The sequence below is a fragment of the Erythrolamprus reginae genome, chromosome 3 (genome assembly GCF_031021105.1).
Source record: "Erythrolamprus reginae isolate rEryReg1 chromosome 3, rEryReg1.hap1, whole genome shotgun sequence".
Lineage (NCBI taxonomy): Eukaryota > Metazoa > Chordata > Lepidosauria > Squamata > Dipsadidae > Erythrolamprus > Erythrolamprus reginae.
The window spans coordinates 252,887,884-252,909,416 of record NC_091952.1 but is presented as its reverse complement, the minus strand read 5'-3'; the positions used below and the strand labels follow the sequence as shown (position 1 = coordinate 252,909,416).

At 38.9% G+C, this 21,533-nt stretch overlaps 1 protein-coding gene across 10 annotated transcripts in view; it reads left to right on the top strand.

Annotated features, from left to right (window-relative positions):
• The window catches only part of PTK2 (protein tyrosine kinase 2), a 300,863-nt gene that overhangs the window by 142,634 nt on the left and 136,696 nt on the right, over positions 1–21,533 (top strand). For all 10 annotated transcript variants that reach the window (XM_070748364.1, XM_070748360.1, XM_070748365.1 and 7 more), the window contains 9 exons: positions 4,050–4,129; positions 6,157–6,219; positions 7,762–7,816; positions 8,099–8,239; positions 9,384–9,461; positions 10,300–10,407; positions 12,266–12,383; positions 15,123–15,153; positions 17,648–17,700. In XM_070748364.1, coding sequence (XP_070604465.1) covers positions 4,050–4,129; positions 6,157–6,219; positions 7,762–7,816; positions 8,099–8,239; positions 9,384–9,461; positions 10,300–10,407; positions 12,266–12,383; positions 15,123–15,153; positions 17,648–17,700 — 727 coding nt within the window. The remainder of the gene's footprint in view (positions 1–4,049; positions 4,130–6,156; positions 6,220–7,761; positions 7,817–8,098; positions 8,240–9,383; positions 9,462–10,299; positions 10,408–12,265; positions 12,384–15,122; positions 15,154–17,647; positions 17,701–21,533) is intronic.

The window sequence follows — 21,533 nt, the reverse complement described above, 5'->3', positions numbered from 1 at the left end:
GAAAGAGAGAGAAAGAATGCAAGAGAGAGAGAGAAAGCAAGAAAGAGAAAAAGAGGGAGGGAAGGAGGGAGGGAGAGAGAAAAAGCAAAAGAGAGGAAGGAAGGAAGATAGAGAGATGGAGAGAGAGAGGGAAAGAAAGAGGGAGGGAGAGAGAAATAGGGCGAAAGGGAGGAAGAGAGGGGTTTTTTGTCCAAACTTTTTTAGCCCCCCCCCCCCCCCCCCCCCCCCCCCCCCCCCCGCTCAATGTTCCCCAGGATTTTGTAAATCTGAATAATGTGCCGTGGCTCAAAAAAGGTTGGGAAACACTGGTCTGGAGGACAGAAGGAAAAGGGGGGACATGATCGAAACATTTAAATATGTTAAAGGGTTAAATAAGGTTCAGGAGGGAAGTGTTTTTAATAGGAAAGTGAACACAAGAACAAGGGGACACAATCTGAAGTTAGTTGGGGGAAAGATCAAAAGCAACATGAGAAAATATTATTTTACTGAAAGAGTAGTAGATCCTTGGAACAAACTTCCAGCAGACATGGTAGATAAATCCACAGGAACTGAATTTAAACATGCCTGGGATAAACATAGATCCATCCTAAGATAAAATACAGAAAATACTATAAGGGCAGACTAGATGGACCAGGAGGTCTTTTTCTGCGGTCAGACTTCTATGTTTCTAAATGTGGTGAAAAACTTTCCACACTCCGTGTCTCAGAATTTAGGGTGACATAGAAACATAGAAGACTGACGGCAGAAAAAGACCTCATGGTCCATCTAGTCTGCCCTTATACTATTTCCTGTATTTTATCTTACAATGGATATATGTTTATCCCAGGCATGTTTAAATTCAGTTACTGTGGATTTACCAACCACGTCTGCTGGAAGTTTGTTCCAAGGATCTACTACTCTTTCAGTAAAATAATATTTTCTCATGTTGCTTTTGATCTTTCCCCCAAGTAACTTCGGATTGTGTCCCCTTGTTCTTGTGTTCACTTTCCTATTAAAAACACTTCCCTCCTGAACCTTATTTAACCCTTTAACATATTTAAATGCTTCGATCATGTCCCCCCTTTTCCTTCTGTCCTCCAGACTATACAGATGGAGTTCATGAAGTCTTTCCTGATACGTTTTACGCTTAAGACCTTCCACCATTCTTGTAGCCCGTCTTAGGACCCGTTCAATTTTGTCAATATCTTTTTCTAGGTGAGGTCTCCAGAACTGAACACAGTACTCCAAATGTGGTCTCACCAGCGCTCTATATAAGGGGATCACAACCTCCCTCTTTCTGCTTGTTATACCTCTAGCTATGCAGCCAAGTATCCTACTTGCTTTTCCTACCGCCCGACCACACTGCTCACCCATTTTGAGACTGTCAGAAATCACTACCCCTCAATCCTTCTCTTCTGAAGTTTTTGCTAACACAGAACTGCCAATGCAGTTTAGAACAATAAATTCGTAGTCATTCAGGAGAAGGTATGAAATTGGATTAGCTTGCTTTTTGAATGATTGAAATCTACACACTTTACTCCTATCTCCCATCCAGTGCAAGGAGTGTGATATTTAAGGAAATGACTACTTTATATTACGAGGGCTCTTGGTTGATGAAAAAAGGTTAAAGGTATAAAAGCATCGCATTTTGAAGATAGTCGGTTTTGCAGCTGTAGCCCTTTCAGAATTTCAAGGAGTGCGTCTCATAATGAATATTTGGAGGTGGATGCAGATTTGCATGACTTTAGAAATTAGATCCGTCTAAATTAGAATATTTCTGAATGTTACTTGTTTAGAATCGAATAAATACCATCAGTGTTTTTGAAACATCTCATATCCAGTCCTTGAAACAGGGTTCGATATACCTGGTCAGACTTTCATGAAGCTCGGTTCAAAATTTAGAACATAGAACATAGAATAATAATAATAATAATAATAATAATAATAATAATAATAATAATAATACAGTGGTATCTCTACTTACAAACTGTATTTGTTTCGTGACCAGGTTCTCAGGTAGAAAAGTTTTAAGAAGAAGCAATATTTCCCAGAGGAGTCAATGTAAAAGCAAATGTGTGCGATTGGGGAAACCACAGGGAGGGTAAAGGCCCTGTTTCCTCCTAGGAGATTCCTAGAGAGGTCCCATGGAGACGTCTCCCTGCCTTTTCCAGCCCTGTTTCCTCCCAGGAGATTCCTAGACAGGTCCCACAGAGGCTTTTCCCTGCCTTTTCCAGCCCTGTTTCCTCCCAGGAGATTCCTAGAGAGGCCCCACAGAGGCTTCTCCCTGCCTTTTCCGGCCCTGTTTCCTCCCAGAAGATTCCTAGAGAGGCCCAACAGAGGCTTCTCCCTGCCTTTTCCGGCCCTGTTTCCTCCCAGGAGATTCCTAGAGAGGCCCCACAGAGGCTCCTCCCTGCCTTTTCCGGCCCTGTTTCCTCCCAGGAGATTCCTAGAGAGGCCCCACGGAGGCTCCTCCCTGCCTTTTCCGGTTACAGTTTCGGAGGCTCGGATTTGTAAGTGGAAAATGGTTCTTGAGAAGAGGCCAAAAAATCTTGAATACCCGGTTCTTACCTAGAAAAGTTCGTAAGTAGAGGCGTTCTTAGATAGAGGTACCACTGTATGATGGAGGTCTTCTAATCCAGTGGTTTTTAACCTGTGATCCACGGGCCCCTGGGGGAGGCTGCGATGTTGTCACAGGGAGTACACAAAAGCTTAAATAAATGTTATGTTTTAAATCTTTAGTTAATTCTTGGTGGTCTGTGGTTACACCCCATGGCCACGAAAGCTCTTCCAAGGGCATCCGTGATGAAGAAAAGATGAGAATTACTGTTTTAGTCCCCTCTTTCCTAATCATCCTGATTGCCCTTTGCACTTTTTCTACAGTTTCAATATCTTTTTATAGTGTGGTGACCAAAACTGATGCAATACTCCAGGTGTGGCCTAACTAAGGCCTTATACAGTGGTATTAATACCTCCTTTGATCTAGATTGTATCCCTCTGTTAATGCATTTTAGGATTGTGTTAGTTTTTTGTTGGCTGCTGAACCACTGCTGGTTGTCCACTAGAACTCCAAGATCCCTCATAAGCCCTTGTCTAGTAGTACAGTAGTCCCTCACCTATCGCTGGTATTACGTTCCAGACTTGGCCGCGATAGGTGAAATCCGCGATGGGGAATTTATCGACTGATAGTATTTATATTGTAATTGTTTGGTAAGTTTTCATTGTTTTAAGTGTTTATAAACCCTTCCCACACAGTATTTATTTTAGGTACAGTATTTAAATACAGTATTACAATTTTAGATTTATTTATTTTTTAAAAAACCTGCCGATCGAGTTCAGCGGGCTGTTTAAATCTGCCGATCGACTTCCTCAGAAACCCGTGATGAAGTGAAGCCGCAGTAGGTGAAGCGAGGGACTACTGTACTCCTTACTACTTCCTGTTGACCTCTTGAGCTTACTACTGTATCCTCACACTCCACAGGGAGCTAGACCTAGTCATGTGATCTTCCAAAGGCGTTTAATGACCAGTTGGTTTCAAAGGGAGCTTTGTGGATCTTGCGGCTTGGTTCACGGTTGTTCATGAGACCTTGGACGCCTGGAACGAAGCAGCAGCGACGACTTTAGATCTGATTGGGCCTGACTCTAATTGCCTGCAGTGCTAGTGGAGCAAAAAACTGGATAGAAGATGCTTTATTAGGACTTAAGTTTATAGCAACACCCCCCCCCCCACACACACACACAAATTGTGATTATTTCACACCCTTATTTTGCTTATTATCCTCTCTGAGTTCGAGGAAACCTAATTTCTACTAGGCCAGGAAGAGCTGGGGAAGTGTCTTCTAGGTTCCTGCGAAGATTGTTTTTGGTGCCCAATGGATACAAATTGCTCCCTGCTAGACTTCCGCTGAGTTGGAGTTTCACAGAAGAAATTGCTTGAACGTGATCTGAATGCTACACAGATTGTAATCTACTTGGAAAAACGTTGGATGATTGCGTCTGACCTTTGAATGTATTTGAAATCATTCTTGTAGCTGACTTGTATTTATGAGCCATCCCTGCTTCCTTCGCTCTAGGTGAAAAATGACTATATGCTAGAGATAGCAGATCAGGTGGACCAGGAAATTGCCTTGAAGCTAGGTTGCCTTGAAATCAGGTAAGATCACCTTTTAAATATTGATGACTAAATAGAGCAACTGAACTTTACTCTTAATGTCCTAATCAGTACGTTGAAGCAGAAACTTCAAAATTTATTGTAGCATGGACAGTAGAAATTTAAATTTTGCATAGTTTTATGAAACACAATGTTATGCTACATCTGTTTCATTCAGACTTACAATTAAGTAACTTTTTAGCTAAGCAGTTATTTGCAAATTAGAAAGTAACCTTAAAACAGCCATATTTATTACATTAATATTGTGAATTGACACTAACTTGTGAATGGTAAAGATTTTGGCTAATCTTTAAATTATAATTTGTTTCTGCTTCCTGTAGTAACTTCCAGCCCAATGTTTCATAATTGTTTAAAGGCAGAGTTTTGGCAGAGCAAAAGACTAAAAAAAAGCAAGTTCAAGAACATTTGAAATTGCTTATTCAAGAACTAGAACATCTCTGAACCTAAGAAAAATCTGTCAATCGTCTCAGATTTGGAACTGTTTACTAAGAAGGGGAGATTTTTGAACTTCATAGTCATCTTTCCGGACTTAAACTAAGCAAAAGAGCTTTTGTGTTCCTAGTACTGTGTGGTGACCTACTAAAGTTATTAAGTTGTAGATTTTTCTTGCTATGAATGTGAAAGGCTACAGCTTAATAGGAAAACAATTTTGTGTAAAGGATCTTACACATCTCACTTCCTGGTTTGGTTGGAGGAAAGTTCAGCTTCAGGGCTCTAGAGAGCAGGAGCTTTTAACATTTTTTACCAGTTTTAAAACATACATTACTCTTTAGTGATTAGAATTTAAGGATTTAGGTAACATATTCTCAACTTTCAAATCTAAATAAACAAAAGCATAAAAAATAAGTCAATGTTTGTATGTTCACATATAGTATGAGAGCAAATTTTAGAACCCTTAAGGCGTATTTTCATTATTATTTTGCAGTTTACACCATTGGGTTAATTTTTCATCTGTCTTGTGCAGTAAGGTTAGGAATAAATCAAGCAACAGAAAAAATAGGATAGGAAGGAGAGACGGCATTGCAGTTTGGAGTTAAAGTCCCAGAAGTTCTGGAGCACTTTAGAAGGATCTTCTCTGCCAGAGCTAGAACAGAGCTTGGCTACATGGTCAGAGGAGCAGTAGAATGAAAGAATTGGAAAAAATAAGCTCCAGGAACAAAAGTCAGAAATAGTTTAGTGGGAAATATCAATTGCAAATGAGATTTACTGTAACAGAACTCAGCATTATTAAGTATTGCAACTTTAAGAGGATCGGGCCACCATTTTCACGTCTTTTCCGTAATGAATATTTCATATCCCCTAAAATATATCAATTAAGTGACATCTGCATCTCTATGTCCTTTTAGATTTCTGTCTGACAGGTCCATCACATCACTTATTACCCATCACTTCAAATATCTTAGAGTGATATCCATAATCTGACATCACAAGACAGAAACTGCATTTATTCTGGGTTTTATATATCTATATGTATTACGGTTATAATTTTAGATGTTATTTTTTTTTAAAAAAATCTTCAGTCACTGGGGTATGAAATACATTTTCAGTTTGACTTTTAGAAATCTGCATAAAGTTTTAAAAAGTTTATAATTATTGATTTGCTTAAGTGCACTAACCATCCCCTGTCCTAATGTTTCTCTCTTACTAGTATCATGTAGATAAACATTGTTATATCTTTGTATACTACTAATACATACTTGGCTAAATAAACAAACAAATAATAAAATAAATAAATAATAAAATTAAATTAAAAAAAATTCCTGTATGTTTAGTCTAACAACATAGGACTCTTATTAGGCGTGTTTCTGAGTGTTCCCACTCATCTATGATTTAGTTTGGAATTTCCTAGGTAAGGAAGCAAATAAATTAATTTTTACCCCGCCTTTAATGATTATATAATCACTCAAGTCAGCTTTCGGAAATAACAGATGAAAGCCAAAAGCTGAAGTATCTTTCGCATCAGATTTGAAATCAAGACAGTTTGTCTTTTTTAAAAAATATCATTTCAGGAGATCATACTGCGAAATGAGAGGCAACGCATTGGATAAGAAGTCAAACTACGAAGTCTTAGAGTAAGTATGTGGTTGCATTTTTGTCAGAAATTCTTTCCATTGGAAGGAACACAATTGTTGTTCTTGGAAGTAAGAATGCAAAGGTTGCCATTATTGTTCTAATGAAGGTGAAAATTTGCAAAAATCTAGCAAATTTTTGACGTCTGAACTTATTACTGAGGAAATAAGAGCTCATTGATTCTGGACTGAACAAGACAAATGGGGTGATTCATAGACTGACTCTGGTGATACACAGAATCATCCTTTTTTGGGTGGGTGGGTGGGTGTTGTCATCTGCATTCTGTTAATAGTTTTGGGATCAGCTGGTTAGAAGACCTTTTTACAAAATGGTATCTCAGTCTGTGATTAATCAGTCATGGGACTAAATTATGCCAAGTGTTGATTAGCTCTTGGAAATTTAGTCTATGGCAGTGATGGCGAACCTATGGCACGGGTGCCACAGGTGGCACGCGGAGCCATATCTGCTGGCACAGGAGCTGTTGCCCTAGCTCAGCTCCAACGTGCATGTGTGTGCAAGCCAGCTGATTTTTGGCTCACACAGAGCTCTAGGAGGGCGTTTTTGGCTTCCAGAGAGCCAATGGGGGAGGGCGTTTTTACCCTCCCCTGGCTCCAGGGAAGCCTTTGGAGCCTGGGGACAACGAAACACAAGCCCATCAGAAATTGGGAAACAAGCCATTTCCGGCTTCCAGTGGGGCTCTGGAGACATGGGGGAAGTGGTTTTCGCCCTCTCCAGGCATTGAATTATGGGTGTGGGCACTTGAGCATGTGCGATACCATGTGCAGATGCTCCTTTGGCACCTGAGGGGAAAAAGGTTCGCCATCACTGGTCTACGGCTTTGGTGTCTCTCATCCTGCCCTAATCTAGAATGCGGTTAGCAGGACAGCCTGCCCAGCGTGGGCTCAAAGAGTCATCGGCATAGGCTGTAGAATACAGTTCTAACCACACTCCACCCAAGGTCTTGAGGAGCTTTGCATCCAGTCCCACACAAAGGACGTGGGAGTGGCTTTCTTTTCATTGGCTTTAATGAATTGATACCATCACAAGGCCCCCCAGAATTTAAAGGGGTTCATTGTCAGAGCTTTTGTGATGAACAGGAAATCATTCTACAGTGGTACCTCTACTTAAGAACTTAATTCGTTCCGTGACCTTGTTCTTAAGTAGAAAAGTTTGTAAGTAGAAGCAATTTTCCCCATAGGAATCAATGTAAAAGCAAATAATGCATGCGAACCCACTAGGAAAGAAATAAAAGTTCCGAATTTGGGTGGGAGGAGGAGGAAGAAGAAGAGGGGGACAGTAGCTGCCGAAGGTTAGTTGGTTAGTTAAGGGAAGGGCTGATTAAAAATTTGAGAGATGAACTGGGAAGACAGGGCACACTCAAAAGTTTAGCGGGAATATGAATGCTTAAAAAATTGATTGAATATTGATATCTGTATTTATATTCTAACACAATTCTTCTAAAATACTGTATAGTGTATTATTATTTTGCATGATTAAAATGCGCATTTTTCATGTATCACTTATTTTTGCTTTGCTTATTTCAGGAAAGATGTTGGTTTGAGAAGATTTTTTCCAAAGAGTTTACTGGATTCAGTAAAGGTGATGTTGCATTCTTCTCATACATTAGAAATTATTGGACCCTGAGTTTTTATCATTCTATTTTTGGCTATTCCAAATATGTATTTTGATCCATGTATACATATCTCATTTCAAAAAATGAGAGGTTCTTTTTCTAATGAAATTAAAATCTCAAAAAAGGAACTAAAGATATGTGGTATTGTATCTGGTGCTTTCGATTAGTTCCTAGGCTAGGAGGAACAATGTTGGTGCTATGTGGCTTGGATGTAGTGCATACTAACACCTGATTATTTCATTATGAAGGCCAAAAATCTTCGAAAAATGATACAGCAAACGTTTCGACAATTTGCCAACCTCAATAGAGAAGAAAGTATTTTGAAATTCTTTGAAATACTTTCACCAGTATACCGATTCGATAAGGAATGCTTCAAGTGTGCCCTTGGAGTAAGTATGTTGCTTTCAACTACTAGGACATGGTCTAGAATAATTCTAATTGTTAATGTTGAGTTTAGGCCTTTATTGTTAGCTTATCCTAGACCAGAGGTTCCCAAACTTGGCAACTTTAAGCTGGCTGGAGAATTCTGGAAATTGAAGTCTACAAGTTGTAAATTTGCCAAGTTTGGGGGCCTTTGGTCTAGACCAGGGGTAGGCAAAGATGGCTCTTCTATGACTTGTGGACATCAACTCCCAGAATTCCTGAGCCAATCATGCTAGCTCAGGAATTCTGGGAGTTGAAATCCACATGTCATAGAAGAGCTAACTTTGCCTATCCCTGGTCTAGACAGAAGAGAGATGGGCTGGATCTTTGTTTAAGATGCTATTAAATTTTCTTTACCTACAGATGATGTATGTACTATTTATTTTTAAATTTAAGTTTAATTCTTTTACATTTATGACAAATCAGGAGTTTAGGAACTGCTAACTAGGTGAAATAATTGCAAGTTTATGGAGATGTGGAATTATTTTAAAATGGTCATAGTGAGTTTAAATGTAATTTAAAGGCTAGCTACAGCAATAGTACTGGAAAATAGGTAACTATGTCTCACCTGTTGCATTTCTTCTCCCTATTAGAGGGATTAGATTGGGGAAATGATTTAATTTTGAAAAAATGTGCTATGGTGAAGCCCAAGTGTGGCAAATGGGTTGTAATGACCATTGAACCGCTTGTGCCCTCTGCTTTTAAAATGGGGTAGCTCCTCAAGATGTTGGGGGTTATAGCTCAGGAATATTTATTTTATTTAAATTGCTTATGTTGCTGCCCATATTACAATAATGGATCTGGGTGGGTTACAAGATTAAAATACAAACCACAACATATAACCCATTTTTCCCAAGGGTGAAGCAAGAATCCTAGTGTCTGAAAAACACATCATCATCATCATAGCTTCTGGCCCAAATGTATGGGAAATCAGGTCTTCATTCTCTTGTGAAAGGCTAACATAAGTCTAGTCTATTAATGTTTATCCTGTGTTTGTAGTATAATTTATTAGTCTAGTATCAATTTGTTTCATTGAGTGATAATTAAAAATCTTTATTCAGTGTTCAAGCATTTTGTTTTCAAATGTTCACTGCTTCTTTTCCATAAAAGTCCAGCTGGATTATTTCAGTGGAATTGGCCATCGGTCCAGAAGAAGGAATCAGCTACCTTACAGACAAAGGCTCCAATGTAAGTCCTACCCTGGGATATATGATGACTTCATATCTAAGCAAACGTTCACACTTGCCATTAGCTTTGTGTGGGAACCGGTCCAGTGTTCCAAGGAAGCGTCAGTGTTCCAAGAAACACCCCCAAAGGAGGAAGACTTCCCAGGCTTGAAGTTCCTCAAAGTTCCATTTCATTAGAGGTGTCATATTGGCACATCTGGGAAAACCCGAATCTGAAAGTTTCCAGGCTTTTCCTCACCCAAAAGAAAGTCCTTACTCCAGCACCCACATGTCCATCAAAATGCAGTTAGAGAAATAGGTACCATGCAGATCGAAGCCTGAAAATAAATAGGTACCACTTTCAGTGGGAAGGTACAACATTGTGTGCCTCTGGCATATAACCATGTTCATCACATGACCATGGAAAATGTCTTAGGACAATGCTGGCTCCCTCAGCCAAGAAACGGAAAATCCCACCCGTTAGAGTCGGACACGACTGGACAGGGGAAGGCTTTGCATTTACCATTAAAGTACTTTATGTATTGGAAGCTGATCAACCCCCAAAATGCATTATTTATATTCCCATGTAGGTTTACAGTAAATTTTCATGTGATCTTGGCCAATATTACTATCACTAAACAACATTCTGATCAAGCAAATTATTGCCATTTATTAATTGTTTCTTTTGCCCCTTCAGTAGGACGTAAGATGGACATAGGGCATGAATAACCATGGAAGGTAGTAAAGTACCAGAATGCCCAGAAAAATAGAATTATTTGCGCATCCTGTATTTTGTATCTGATAGCATTTGCATCTACACTGATTCTTCCTCCTTATATTTTGCTTCTATTTTTCTCCAGCCTACCCACTTGGCCGATTTCCATCAAGTACAGACCATTCAGTATTCAATTAATGAAGACAAGGACAGAAAAGGAATGATACAGATGAAAATTTCCGGAGCACCAGAGGTGAGTCGGTTGATGTTTCTTCTGGGCGGGCAGGAGAAGAGCAAACAAATTCCTTCTGCATGTTTTGTGAGTAAAGGTAGGTGTAACTGTCCCCATTTCATATTTATAAAAGAACAGGATATAAATAAATTAACTTCTTATATAAGAGAATAATCTTATCAGATACTTCTTTATCCAGAGACAAAAATATTTCTGGTCTTTAACTATGAAAGATGCTATATGGTAATATCCTGATAAGGTTTTACATTTCCTGGAGAATGGGATCTTAAAATATTTTAAGAAAATTAGTACAATCTTTACTTTTAACTTTTATGCCTACTTTAGTTAATTTCATATCTCATATCTTACATACGGAGAGGGGCGGCATACAAATTTAATTAATTAATAATAATAATAATAATAATAATAATAATAATAATAATAATAATATCAACTGTTAACATCTTTCACATTTTTCAAGGCTAAAGGTGAGGAATCATGACCCCTTTATGACTTGTGGACTTCAACTCCCAGAATCCTGAGCCAACCATAACTGGCTCAGGAATTCTGGGAGTTGAAGTCCACAAGTCATAAAAGGGTCATAGTTTCCCACCCCGCTGTTCTAGGTCTGTGTGGCAGGGCAGGCAGTGCATTTGAATTGCAGCCTCCATATGATGGGGCAGCCCCATCTCTGGATATGTTAAGATGGGATTTCTGACCCTTGGGAGCTGCTGAAAAATGAACTGTCCTAGAAGGCATTGTAGAATTCTTTATTGGCCAAGTGTGATTGGACACACAAAGATTTTGTCTTTGGTGTATATGCTCTCAGTGTATATAAAAGAAAATATGCATTTGTCAAGAATCACGAGGTACAACACTTAATGATTGTCATAGGGTTCAAATAAGCAATGAAAAAACTATCAATATTAATAAAAATCTTATGGATACACGCAACAAGTTACAGTCATACAGTCATAAGTGGGAGGAAATGGGTGATAGGAATGATGAGAAAAAACTAGTGGTAATAGTAACGCAGACAGTAAATAGTTTGACAATGTTAAGGGAATTATTTGTTTAGCAGAGTGATGGCGTTCAGGAAAAAACTGTTCTTTGTCTAGTTGTCTTGGTGTGCAGGGCTCTGTAGCGACGTTTTGAGGGTAGAAGTTGAAACAGTTTATGTCCAGAAATTTGTTACTTCCATTTGTTTGATTTTTGTTTTTAATGCTGCTTTTAAATTTTGATTGTCAACCACCATGGAATGATCTTTGAAAACTGGAAGAAAAAAAGTAGAATTGGTAACTTGTTTGGATACATTAAGATTAATTTTGAAATGTGTGGAATCTGTGGATGCATCCACGCATATAGAAGCTCTCTCCTCTCGTATACCTGGAACGGTTCTCCTGTTCCCTGAACATAGAAACATAGAAACATAGAACTCTGACGGCAGAAAAAGACCTCCTGGTCCATCTAGTCTGCCCTTATACTATTTTCTGTATTTTATCTTAGGATGGATATATATTTATCCCAGGCATGTTTAAATTCAGTTACTGTGGATTTATCTACCACGTCTGCTTGAAGTTTGTTCCAAGGATCTACTAATGATTATGTTAGAATTGGTACCAATCTTGATGGCCACACTTTTTACACACTTTATGCGTTCTTTGGGAGTTCCTTCTGATGGAGGATTTTAAGGCGTAAGAACTGCCCACCCCCCTTTTTTCCCAGCCATCCAAGTCTTTTCCCCCCCTCTTTCCTGCTTCTCATTTGCAAGCTCTTCTCTGATGTAATAGTTCAGCAGCTGTGCTAAATGTTTGTGTCTGCAATAAGGCCCCTTTGTTCAGTGTGCTATTTCTCTCTCCCCCCCCTTTCTCTCTTGTAGCCTCTGACAGTGACGGCACCATCCTTAACCATTGCAGAGAACATGGCTGACCTGATAGATGGCTATTGCCGACTGGTCACAGGGGCGACACAGTCTTTTATCATCCGACCTCAGAAAGGTAAGAGGAAACGTTTTTGTTAAGTGTTTTTATCATGGCTGTTTGCTGGGGTGTCCTATAATGGGTGTCTTATAAAGAAATAAGTGGCAGCATCTCTCTGTATGTAACTGATCAGACATACACGTAGATGAAAGTCAGAAGGATTCCGGTAATGTGTTTTCAGATTTTCAAATGTTATTATGAAAGGTATATGGTTTCCTGGAGTACAGCTTGCTTCCTCGGATGCATAACATAAGCTTATGGGTTTTTTAAAATAAAATTTGATAGACTGAAAAAAAGTGTGACCAGAGTCCTGATTGTTGACTAACACAGCTCTCCTCTTACAATATAACTAGATAAAAATACATACAATTTCTGCAAGAGACTATATAAAGACAAAAACTAAAATAGCTATTTTCAGTAGTTACTTTTTTTTCATATCCCATCTCTTATCTATAAAGCCTTGCCATTTTTAATCCAGATCAGCCATTAAAGTCCATTAAAGGTAGCCAGAGAGAATAACATATCTATTTTCACCTCCTTCAAACAAACCAGGTTTATATTCCTTTGACTTTTATCAATCTTCATTTTAGTCCCTTCAAATAATATGCTAGAACTTGATTTCTTTTCATTTTTTTTCTTTGTGCCTTCCACAATATTCTCCAAAGCTTTTAACAAATCGCTTTTGTAAATCCAATGATAAGAAGAAGCAAAAAGATGACTAGTCCTTTATCTTTCCCAGACCACATGCCTTGCTGTCTCCTTGCGAGGAGTAGTTGGCTAGAGCACTATCTCCGAGATCAACTTCTGCCGCACGAATCCCAGCGACCGGTGAGGTCCCACAGAGTTGGTCTCCTTAGGGTGCCATCGACCAAACAATGTCGGCTGGCGGGACCTAGAGGAAGAGCCTTCTCTGTGGGGGGCCCGGCCCTCTGGAATCAGCTCCCCCTGGAGATTCGCACTGCCCCCACCCTTCTTGCCTTCCAAAAGAGTCTAAAAACACATCTTTGCTGTCAGGCCTGGGGACATTAGACTAGCATAATTACTGTATGAATGTAAATGAATGTTTTAGATTAGAAATCTAATAATTATTTTAGTATATTAATTGGACAAACTATTGTTATGTATTTTGGTATAAGTTGTGAATTGCCACGAGTCCACAGAGAGGGGTGGCATACAAGTCCAATTAAATAAATAAAAATAAATAAAGAGTATGCAGTGTTCTGTCAGGCTCTCTGGTACACTCCTCCCAAAAATTCACAGGTACAAATTTCAGACACACACACGTTTGAAAATTCAAAACAATGTTCTTTATAATGAAAATTCACTTAAACCAAGCTCTCTTTTGGTATAGCCAAGAGCACTGGTCTCCAAACAAACTGGTAATTTGTACAAGTCCCTTATCAGTTCTGTGATACTTAGCTTGCAGCTGTGAGGCAATTCACAGTCCTTCTTCTTTCACAAAGTGAAACACACTTTGCCCTGGTTTAGTTTCAAAGCGGGGGGGGGGGGGGGGAGCAGCACACAAAAGGTCAAAGTCAGTAAAGCAATCACGAAACACAATGATCAGATAATCCTCCACAATGGCCAAACCCACAGGCTGCTATTTATAGCAGCCTCACTAATGACCACAGCCCCACCCAACCACAGGTGGCCTCATTTTCTTTGATAATAATCTCTCAGTTGTTGCTGTCTATGCATCGCTCTCCGCATGCGTGGCTGTATCATTAACTCTTGTTCTGAATCCAAGGAGGAGCTAGAGAATTGATCTCCTTCTGAGCTGTCTGCCCCACTCTCCTCCCCCCTGTCACTCATGTCTTCTTGGTCAGAGGAGCCTTCATCATCAGATTCCACTGGGGGCAAAACAGGCCTGCAGCATGTGGATGTCTCCCCCACATCCACAGTCCTTGGGGCAGGAGCAGGGCCGGAGCTAACCACAACATGCAGTAGAATATGCTAATTTGGATGTCTTCCCAGCTCATACATGTTTTGTCATTTCTGAACATTTATTTTGGTTTCCCCTGAGACCAAAGAGGTGCTGTAACTAAAGGAGGCACAATTTGCACTGAATGCTGGTTACTAGGTTTTTTTTCAATATTTTATTTGAACTTCCCTTTCTTCCGATGTATTGGTTGTACATGTCTTTTGAAAAATAGCATGGCAATGTGAAAAAGAAATAGTCTGTTTATAGACAGCATAAATTTAGGTTCTTTAGAAAACCCAATACTTCCTCTATAGTTTTAATTATCTAAAAATATAACACATTTTACTCGTTTTAAGTTTTAAGCCGTAATAGTGCTTAATATACCATTCTTTTTAAAAGAAAAATGTTTTTATTATACATTTTCCTTTGTTATATATAACATTTCCATTTCTGCAACATAAGTGTGCAGTCAGTATCAGATCTCTTTTCAATACACACACTTTTATATGCACCATAATTATAACCATTATTCTCATAATACTTACAGTATAATCTTCCCTTCTAATATAGCCCTACACATTTTAATCTCTAATCAAATATAATCCAGTGGTGATATTGCTTATTGTATTATTCCGTACATGCTTTTATTTGCATTTATTCTTAATGTATCATTCTTCATAAGAGGTTTCGTGTAAAATATCACAAAACCATAGTGTTGTAAGGAGGTATGAAATACAATTAGCTAATGATAGTGTGTTCTACTCTTAAGCAAAATACTTGTGTGTGTATGTATTTATTGATATGTTGCAATAAACCTGTTTTTCCTCTTTATTTAGAAGGTGAACGAGCTTTACCATCCATACCAAAGTAAGTTTGAATGTTTTTTGTTGGAAGTTTAAAACATTAACCTGGCTACGTTATTATTCTGATTCCTACTCTGAAGTCTCCAAATGTTACCAATTGCAAATGTTGACCTTAAGGAAGATCTATACATAGTTCAGTGCGAGAATGAAGACTTTTCATACAGAGCTGAGTTTCTATTGATAAAAAGATTGTGGTAGCATGGCTTCCTTCAGAACCCAAGAGAACTAATCCTATAAAGGAGATAATAGTAAAAAAGGTAAAAATAGAAATATAAGAATGGTTGCAGTATTATTCCAAATGGATATGGTATAATTTTTATATTCTCCATTGTTTTAGGTAATTATATGTGCATACAAGTAGTCCTGGACATAGGACCCACAATTGAGCTCAAAATTTATGTTGCTAAGTGAGATATTTGTTAAGTGAGTTTTGCCCCATTTTACGATTTTTTCTTGCCACCGTTGTTAAGTGAATCACTGAAGTTGTTAAGTTAGTAACATTGCTATTAAGTGAATCTGGCTTCCCCCATTGACTATGCTTGTCAGAAAGTTTCAAAAGGGGATCACATGACCCTTAGACACGGCATCTGAAATTTAATCATGTGACCAAGAGGATGCTGCAGTGGCCATATGTGTGAAAAACAGGCATAAATCACTTTTTGCAAAACCATTGTAATTTTGAACAGTCATTAAATGACCCGGGAACACACCTCTAGGGATGATTTTTTTTCAGCAAGAAAGACACCCCCCCCCCCCCCAAAAATTTCTCATAGAGAGAACCCCTGAAATGATGCAAAGTCATGAAATTTCAAGTTTCAGATATGCAGGGAAAAGTTTTTACAAGGTCTCAAACTTTGATTTCGGGTCTCACAGACCCGAACAGAACAGCAGGGTTAAATAAACCAAGCAATTAGCAATGCCTGATCTACGGTAAATTATGTTCTGGATTGCACTACTTTTTAAGAGAGAAATCAAAGCTGAAGAAAAGCCATGTCAAAATGGGTAGTCGAGTTCTACCAGTATGTGTTTTATTGCCTATCCATTATATCTTCATTTTGCTTAGGAAACCAGAATTAGACTTCATTCAATCATCTAAGGCAGTGATTTTCAACCTTTTTTGAGCTGCAGTACATTTTTTACATTTACAAAATCCTGGGGCACACCACCAACCAAAGTAACACTCTAAGACAGTATATATTATACATATTATCCCACCCCCCTTGTGTGTTTGTATACACACTCTTGAACCATTTCCAAAAACAGGCGAGGGCTGAGGGTTTTTTCTCTCTTATTCTTTGGGTGCTTTTTATCATATGCTTTAAATCAAGAGTCACTTCTCTCTTTTGTTTCTCTCTCTTTCCTCTCATTCTCTGCCTCAATCATTTTCTCATTTCTCTTTTTTTCTCTCTTTTTTTCTCTCATTTCTCTCTCTCTTCCTCTCCTTTTCTCTCTCTCTCTCTCTTTCTTTCTCTCTTTCTTGCTTTCTTTCTCTCTCACACACACACACTCTCTCTCGCTTTCTTTCTCTCTTTCTCTCTTGCTTTCTTTCTCTCTTTCTCTCCCCCTGCTCTCTCTTGCTTTCTCTCTCACTTTTTTCTCTCTCTCTTGCTTTCTTTATCTCTCTCTCTCTCTTTCTTTCTTTCTCTCTCTCTCTCTCTCTTTCTCTCGCTATTGCTTTCTTTCTCTTTCTCTCTCTCTTTCTCTCTCCCCTCTTGCGGCACACCTGACCATGTTCCACAGCACACTAGTGCGCCACGGCACACTGGTTGAAAAACACTGATCTAAGGAGCCATCTCATCCCAATGGGATTGGCCCAACCCACTCACTCTGGCAGTTTTAGCTTGTTACACCCTATGTCTACAAACAAGAATTTTTAAACAATGAAATTACCCTAATGTTTGCTTAATTGTTAATTCCAGTAGTAAAACCGTCTTTTAAAATGGTTTAAAGATTTAAGCCATTCTCTACATTGAGCTCAGAATATAAACTTCCAGATAATGTGCTTAAATTAAAGGCAGTGTTTTTCCCCCTTCCTTAATATAAGTGATGAATGCAATTCAAATTGTTGTTAGATAAGTAGATAATTAGAAGAAATTCAAAACTACAAAGCTTTTTGTCCATTCAGCTTTTAACATTGTCATTTTGAACATCTGGTGGGATTTAAAATGGGATTTTCAGATGAATTCTTGTACTTTTGGTTCCGAGATGAATTTAAGGCAGTGGAATCGTTTTCTTCATTGGCAAAATTTAGTTCTGTAGAAGACACAGTGAATCTGATAACAGAATAGATATCCTCCTGCAAGCTTTTGAACTGTATGGAACGGTTTTTTTCAACCGTGGCAACTTGAAGATATGAGGACTCCAATTCCCAGAATTTTCCAATCAGCCACACTGGGTGGGGAATTCTGGGAGTTGAAGTCCTCATGGTCTTCAAGTTATCAAAGTTGAGAAACACTCGTATAGAACCTTATTCACGGGTTTTACCTATTGGGTTACAGGCTGGCCAACAACGAGAAGCAAGGAATACGATCACATACTGTCTCTGTATCAGGTAAGATATATTGTTGTTGTTGTTGTTGTTGTTACTATTATCATTATCATTGTTATTGTTATTATTTAAAAAAGGGTTTGACTCCCTTCCTGAGCGAACCCTCAGAGAGAGAAAAAAGGCTGAGCGAGCTTTTGCGAGAAATGAATGGCAAGCAAATATTATTGAAAATCCTTTAAGTGAATTTGGTATTAAAAGCCAGCACAGGTATTGCATGCTGATTTCCCTCCCCCCCCCCCCCCATGTGGATGAATTTTGCAATCGAGTTCTGTGAACTACCCTATAGGAGAAAGAGCTGTAACAAGAATCCACCTTTAATGTTGTTATGAAATAAACACATTGTATATCTAGATATGACGGTCTATTGATCGTTGACTGAAAACTATAAAGAGTGTGAAATAAGAGCGTAACGCTTCATTTTCTGCTAGTCAATTCTCTTGTTGCTTTGAGTTACAGGATTTAGGATTGTTTCAATATAAATAGTAAATTAGATCTTCATGAAGTGGGAAGCTGCCTAACATCAATAAATTAACAGCGCGGAAAGAAATCAATAGCTGTTGTACATTGCAGTTCTGCAGAGAGCGCAGTTCAGATGCAGGAAGTGAGGAAACAGGGTGGACTTACTGCAAGTTTACTTCAGCCTACCTGTCCTCAAGTACCTGAACTACTAATGGTCAAGGCAAATTAGATTTATATACCGCTTCACAGTGCTTTGCAGCCCTCTGTAAGCAATTTATAGAGAGTCAGCATATTGCCCCCAACAATCTGGGTCCTCATTTTACCTACCTTGGAAGGATGGAAGGCTGAGTCAAACTTGAGCCTACCGAGATTCGATCTGCCAAACTGCTGGCAGCCAGAGATCAGCAGAAGTAGCTTGCAGTACTGCACTCTAAGCACTGCGCCACCGAGTCTCTTATTTCAAGGTGGGGCGGGAGGGGGGGGATAAGGCTGGATTTAGATCTCTTAAGAGGGTGTAAGGACTCCAGGCTGATGGTACATTTCACTCCTTCTTCAGGCTCATCCTAATTGCCTCCTACATTACAAGATCCTGGACCAGTGCTTAGAATCTTAAATTAATCACTAACTAGTAAATTACAGGTAGCCCTTGATTTATGACCAGAATTTCTGTTGCTATGCTAGAGTGGTGTTAAGTGAGTCACAGCTAATTATATGATTTTGTTGCTACGGTTGTTAAACAGACTACTACAATTGAGCCAATCCAGATTCTCCCATTAGCATAGCTTGTTGGGATCCATCTGGGAAAGTCATCTGAACACACACACACACACACACACACACACACACACACACACACGGATGCTGCATCTGTCACAAGTACATGACATTTGCCAAGCATCTGAGTTTTGATCACGTGGGGATGCTGCAGTGGTTATAAGCGTGAGGAACGGTCTTATGTCCTTTTGTTTCCAGGGCTGTTGTAACTTCAGACAGTCACTAAATGAATAGTTGTTAGTTGAGGGCAATCTGCACTTTGTTTGACACCTCTGTGACTATTTATTTATTATTTATTAATTGGACTCCATGGACTCGGGTGGCTCAAAACATACATCAAAACACAACAGTACAGTTATCCAATTAATATACTAAAAAGTTCTTAAAATTCTAACTTTAAAAACATTCATTCATTTTCTATATGATAATGATCATAGAAACATAGAAGATTGAGGGCAGAAAAAGACCTCATGGTCTATCTAGTCTGCCCTTCTACTATTTCCTGTATTTTACCCTAGGATGGATATATGTTTATCCCAGGCATGTTTAAATTCAGTCACTGTGGATTTACCAACCACATCTGCTGGAAGTTTGTTCCAAGCATCTACTGCTCTTTCAGTTAAAATAATATTCTTTCACGTCGCTTCTGATATTTCCCCCAACTAACCTCAGATTGTCCTTGTCCCTTGTCCTTGTGTTCACTTTCGCATTAACAACACTTAGAAACAAGAAGCATACAAGAATTCACTCTATAGAATCCTTCCGAAATTAGGGTTTTAGATGTTACACATATCAGGATACTCTTTTGAGAATTGTAATTAAATGTTAGGCTGCCGATCACAACTGAGTCACTATTCAACTTAAAGTGTTATCATGTTAAAGCAGTGTGAAAAGAGAGAAAGGAAGTGACAGTCTTCAGATCTGTCTAACTGTCTAATTCTGTCTAATTTTTCAGTTTTTATTTATTTATTTTATTTTTATTTTATTAGATTTGTATCCCTCCCTTCTTCGAGGACTCGGGGCGGCTCATAGCATATACAGAAAAACCAGAATAATAGCAATCCAATTAATACATTAAAAACAATCTTTAAAAATTCTAATTAAAAAGAAAAAAAAGCATTAATATCATTCATTCAACAATCAAACTAAAGCTAAACTATTTTCGTCTTTTTGTCCATCTTCCTCTTTTCTTAGTTTCTCTGGCTTGATTCAGGAAAAAGAGAATAGAAGAATAGGGTAGACCTGGAAGGGACCTTTGAGGTCTTCTAGTCCAGCCCCTGCTCAAGCCACAGATCCTATACCTGTGATGGTAAACATATGACACATGTGCCATAGATGTGGCACATAGCGCCCTCTCTGGGCATGCGAGCTGTTATCCTAGTTCAACTCCATCGCACATGCGTGCGTGCCTCCTGCTGGCCAACTGCTCTTCGGGTCTTTGCTGCGCATTTCTGTGGGCTGGCATGTGGTGGGGCAGCACATGCACATGGACAAGGGCACGTGGGAGGCTGCATGCACTTTTGTGGTGTGCAGGAGGCAGCGCACACAAGCAGAGGGCCAGGCACATGCGTGGGGTTGCGCACACATTGCATTTTGGAGGTTTAGGTGTGCATTTGCGCACATGTGCACTTTGGCCACTTGGTCCAGAAAATGGTAGCCATCACTGTCTTATACCATTTCAGACAAGTGACTATCTAGTCTCCTTTTAAAAATCCCCAGTGATTTCCGAATGCAAGCTGTTCCACTGGTTTATTGTTCTCACTGTTAGGATGTTTCTCCTTAATTCCAGGTTTCTTCTCTCCTTGAATGGTTTCCCTCCATTGTTTCTTGTCTTATTTTCTGGTGCTTCTCCTCTCTGTGGCAGCCCCTCAAATACTGGAATAATGCTAGCACATCACCCCTAATTCTTTTTTTCTTTAGACTAGCCAGATCTAAAACCTGCAGCCGTTCTTCATATGTTTTATTCTCGAGGCTTTTGATCAACTTAGTTGCCATCCTGTGAACCTTTTCCAGAGTCTCAACATCTTCTTTGTAGTGTGGTGGCTAAAATTGGTTTTATGGCATGTTCTAAGTGTAAGCTTGGACATCAGTTTATTTATTTTTTTAGGCAGACCATGATTGTAGTCTTATAGGGCAATTTCATAGTAGTTTGCAAAGTAATAAATGGAGCCAGGCTCAAATGAAAGATATTGATAAAACTTTATCATGATGTTATTTCTGTCGGTCCAGATAATGACCATTTCATCAATCAGATGGAGAATAGGTGAACTCTGATGTCATCCTGCCCCCCACACGAATAGAGTTTAGCTTTTTTTAACTGATTCTTTTGTTCAAATGTTATTGGTCACTATTCAGATGGTTAGTATAGTTTTCTCAGTGTACTTTCTGCATGTCTGCCCTTCCTATTCATGCTTCTTGCCTTATTTCTCTAGATCAAAATAATGTGTTTATTATCATGTTCTGTTAGTATGATCAAGCATCAGTTTGGTCAAGTTTGTTCAAGAGAAGGATGAGGGGATAATTTTGAAGTGAATGGCCAAGTAATATCAGTTGTTCAGTCCTTGAATTGGGACAGCCCTAATATAGCATCCCGAGGCATCATT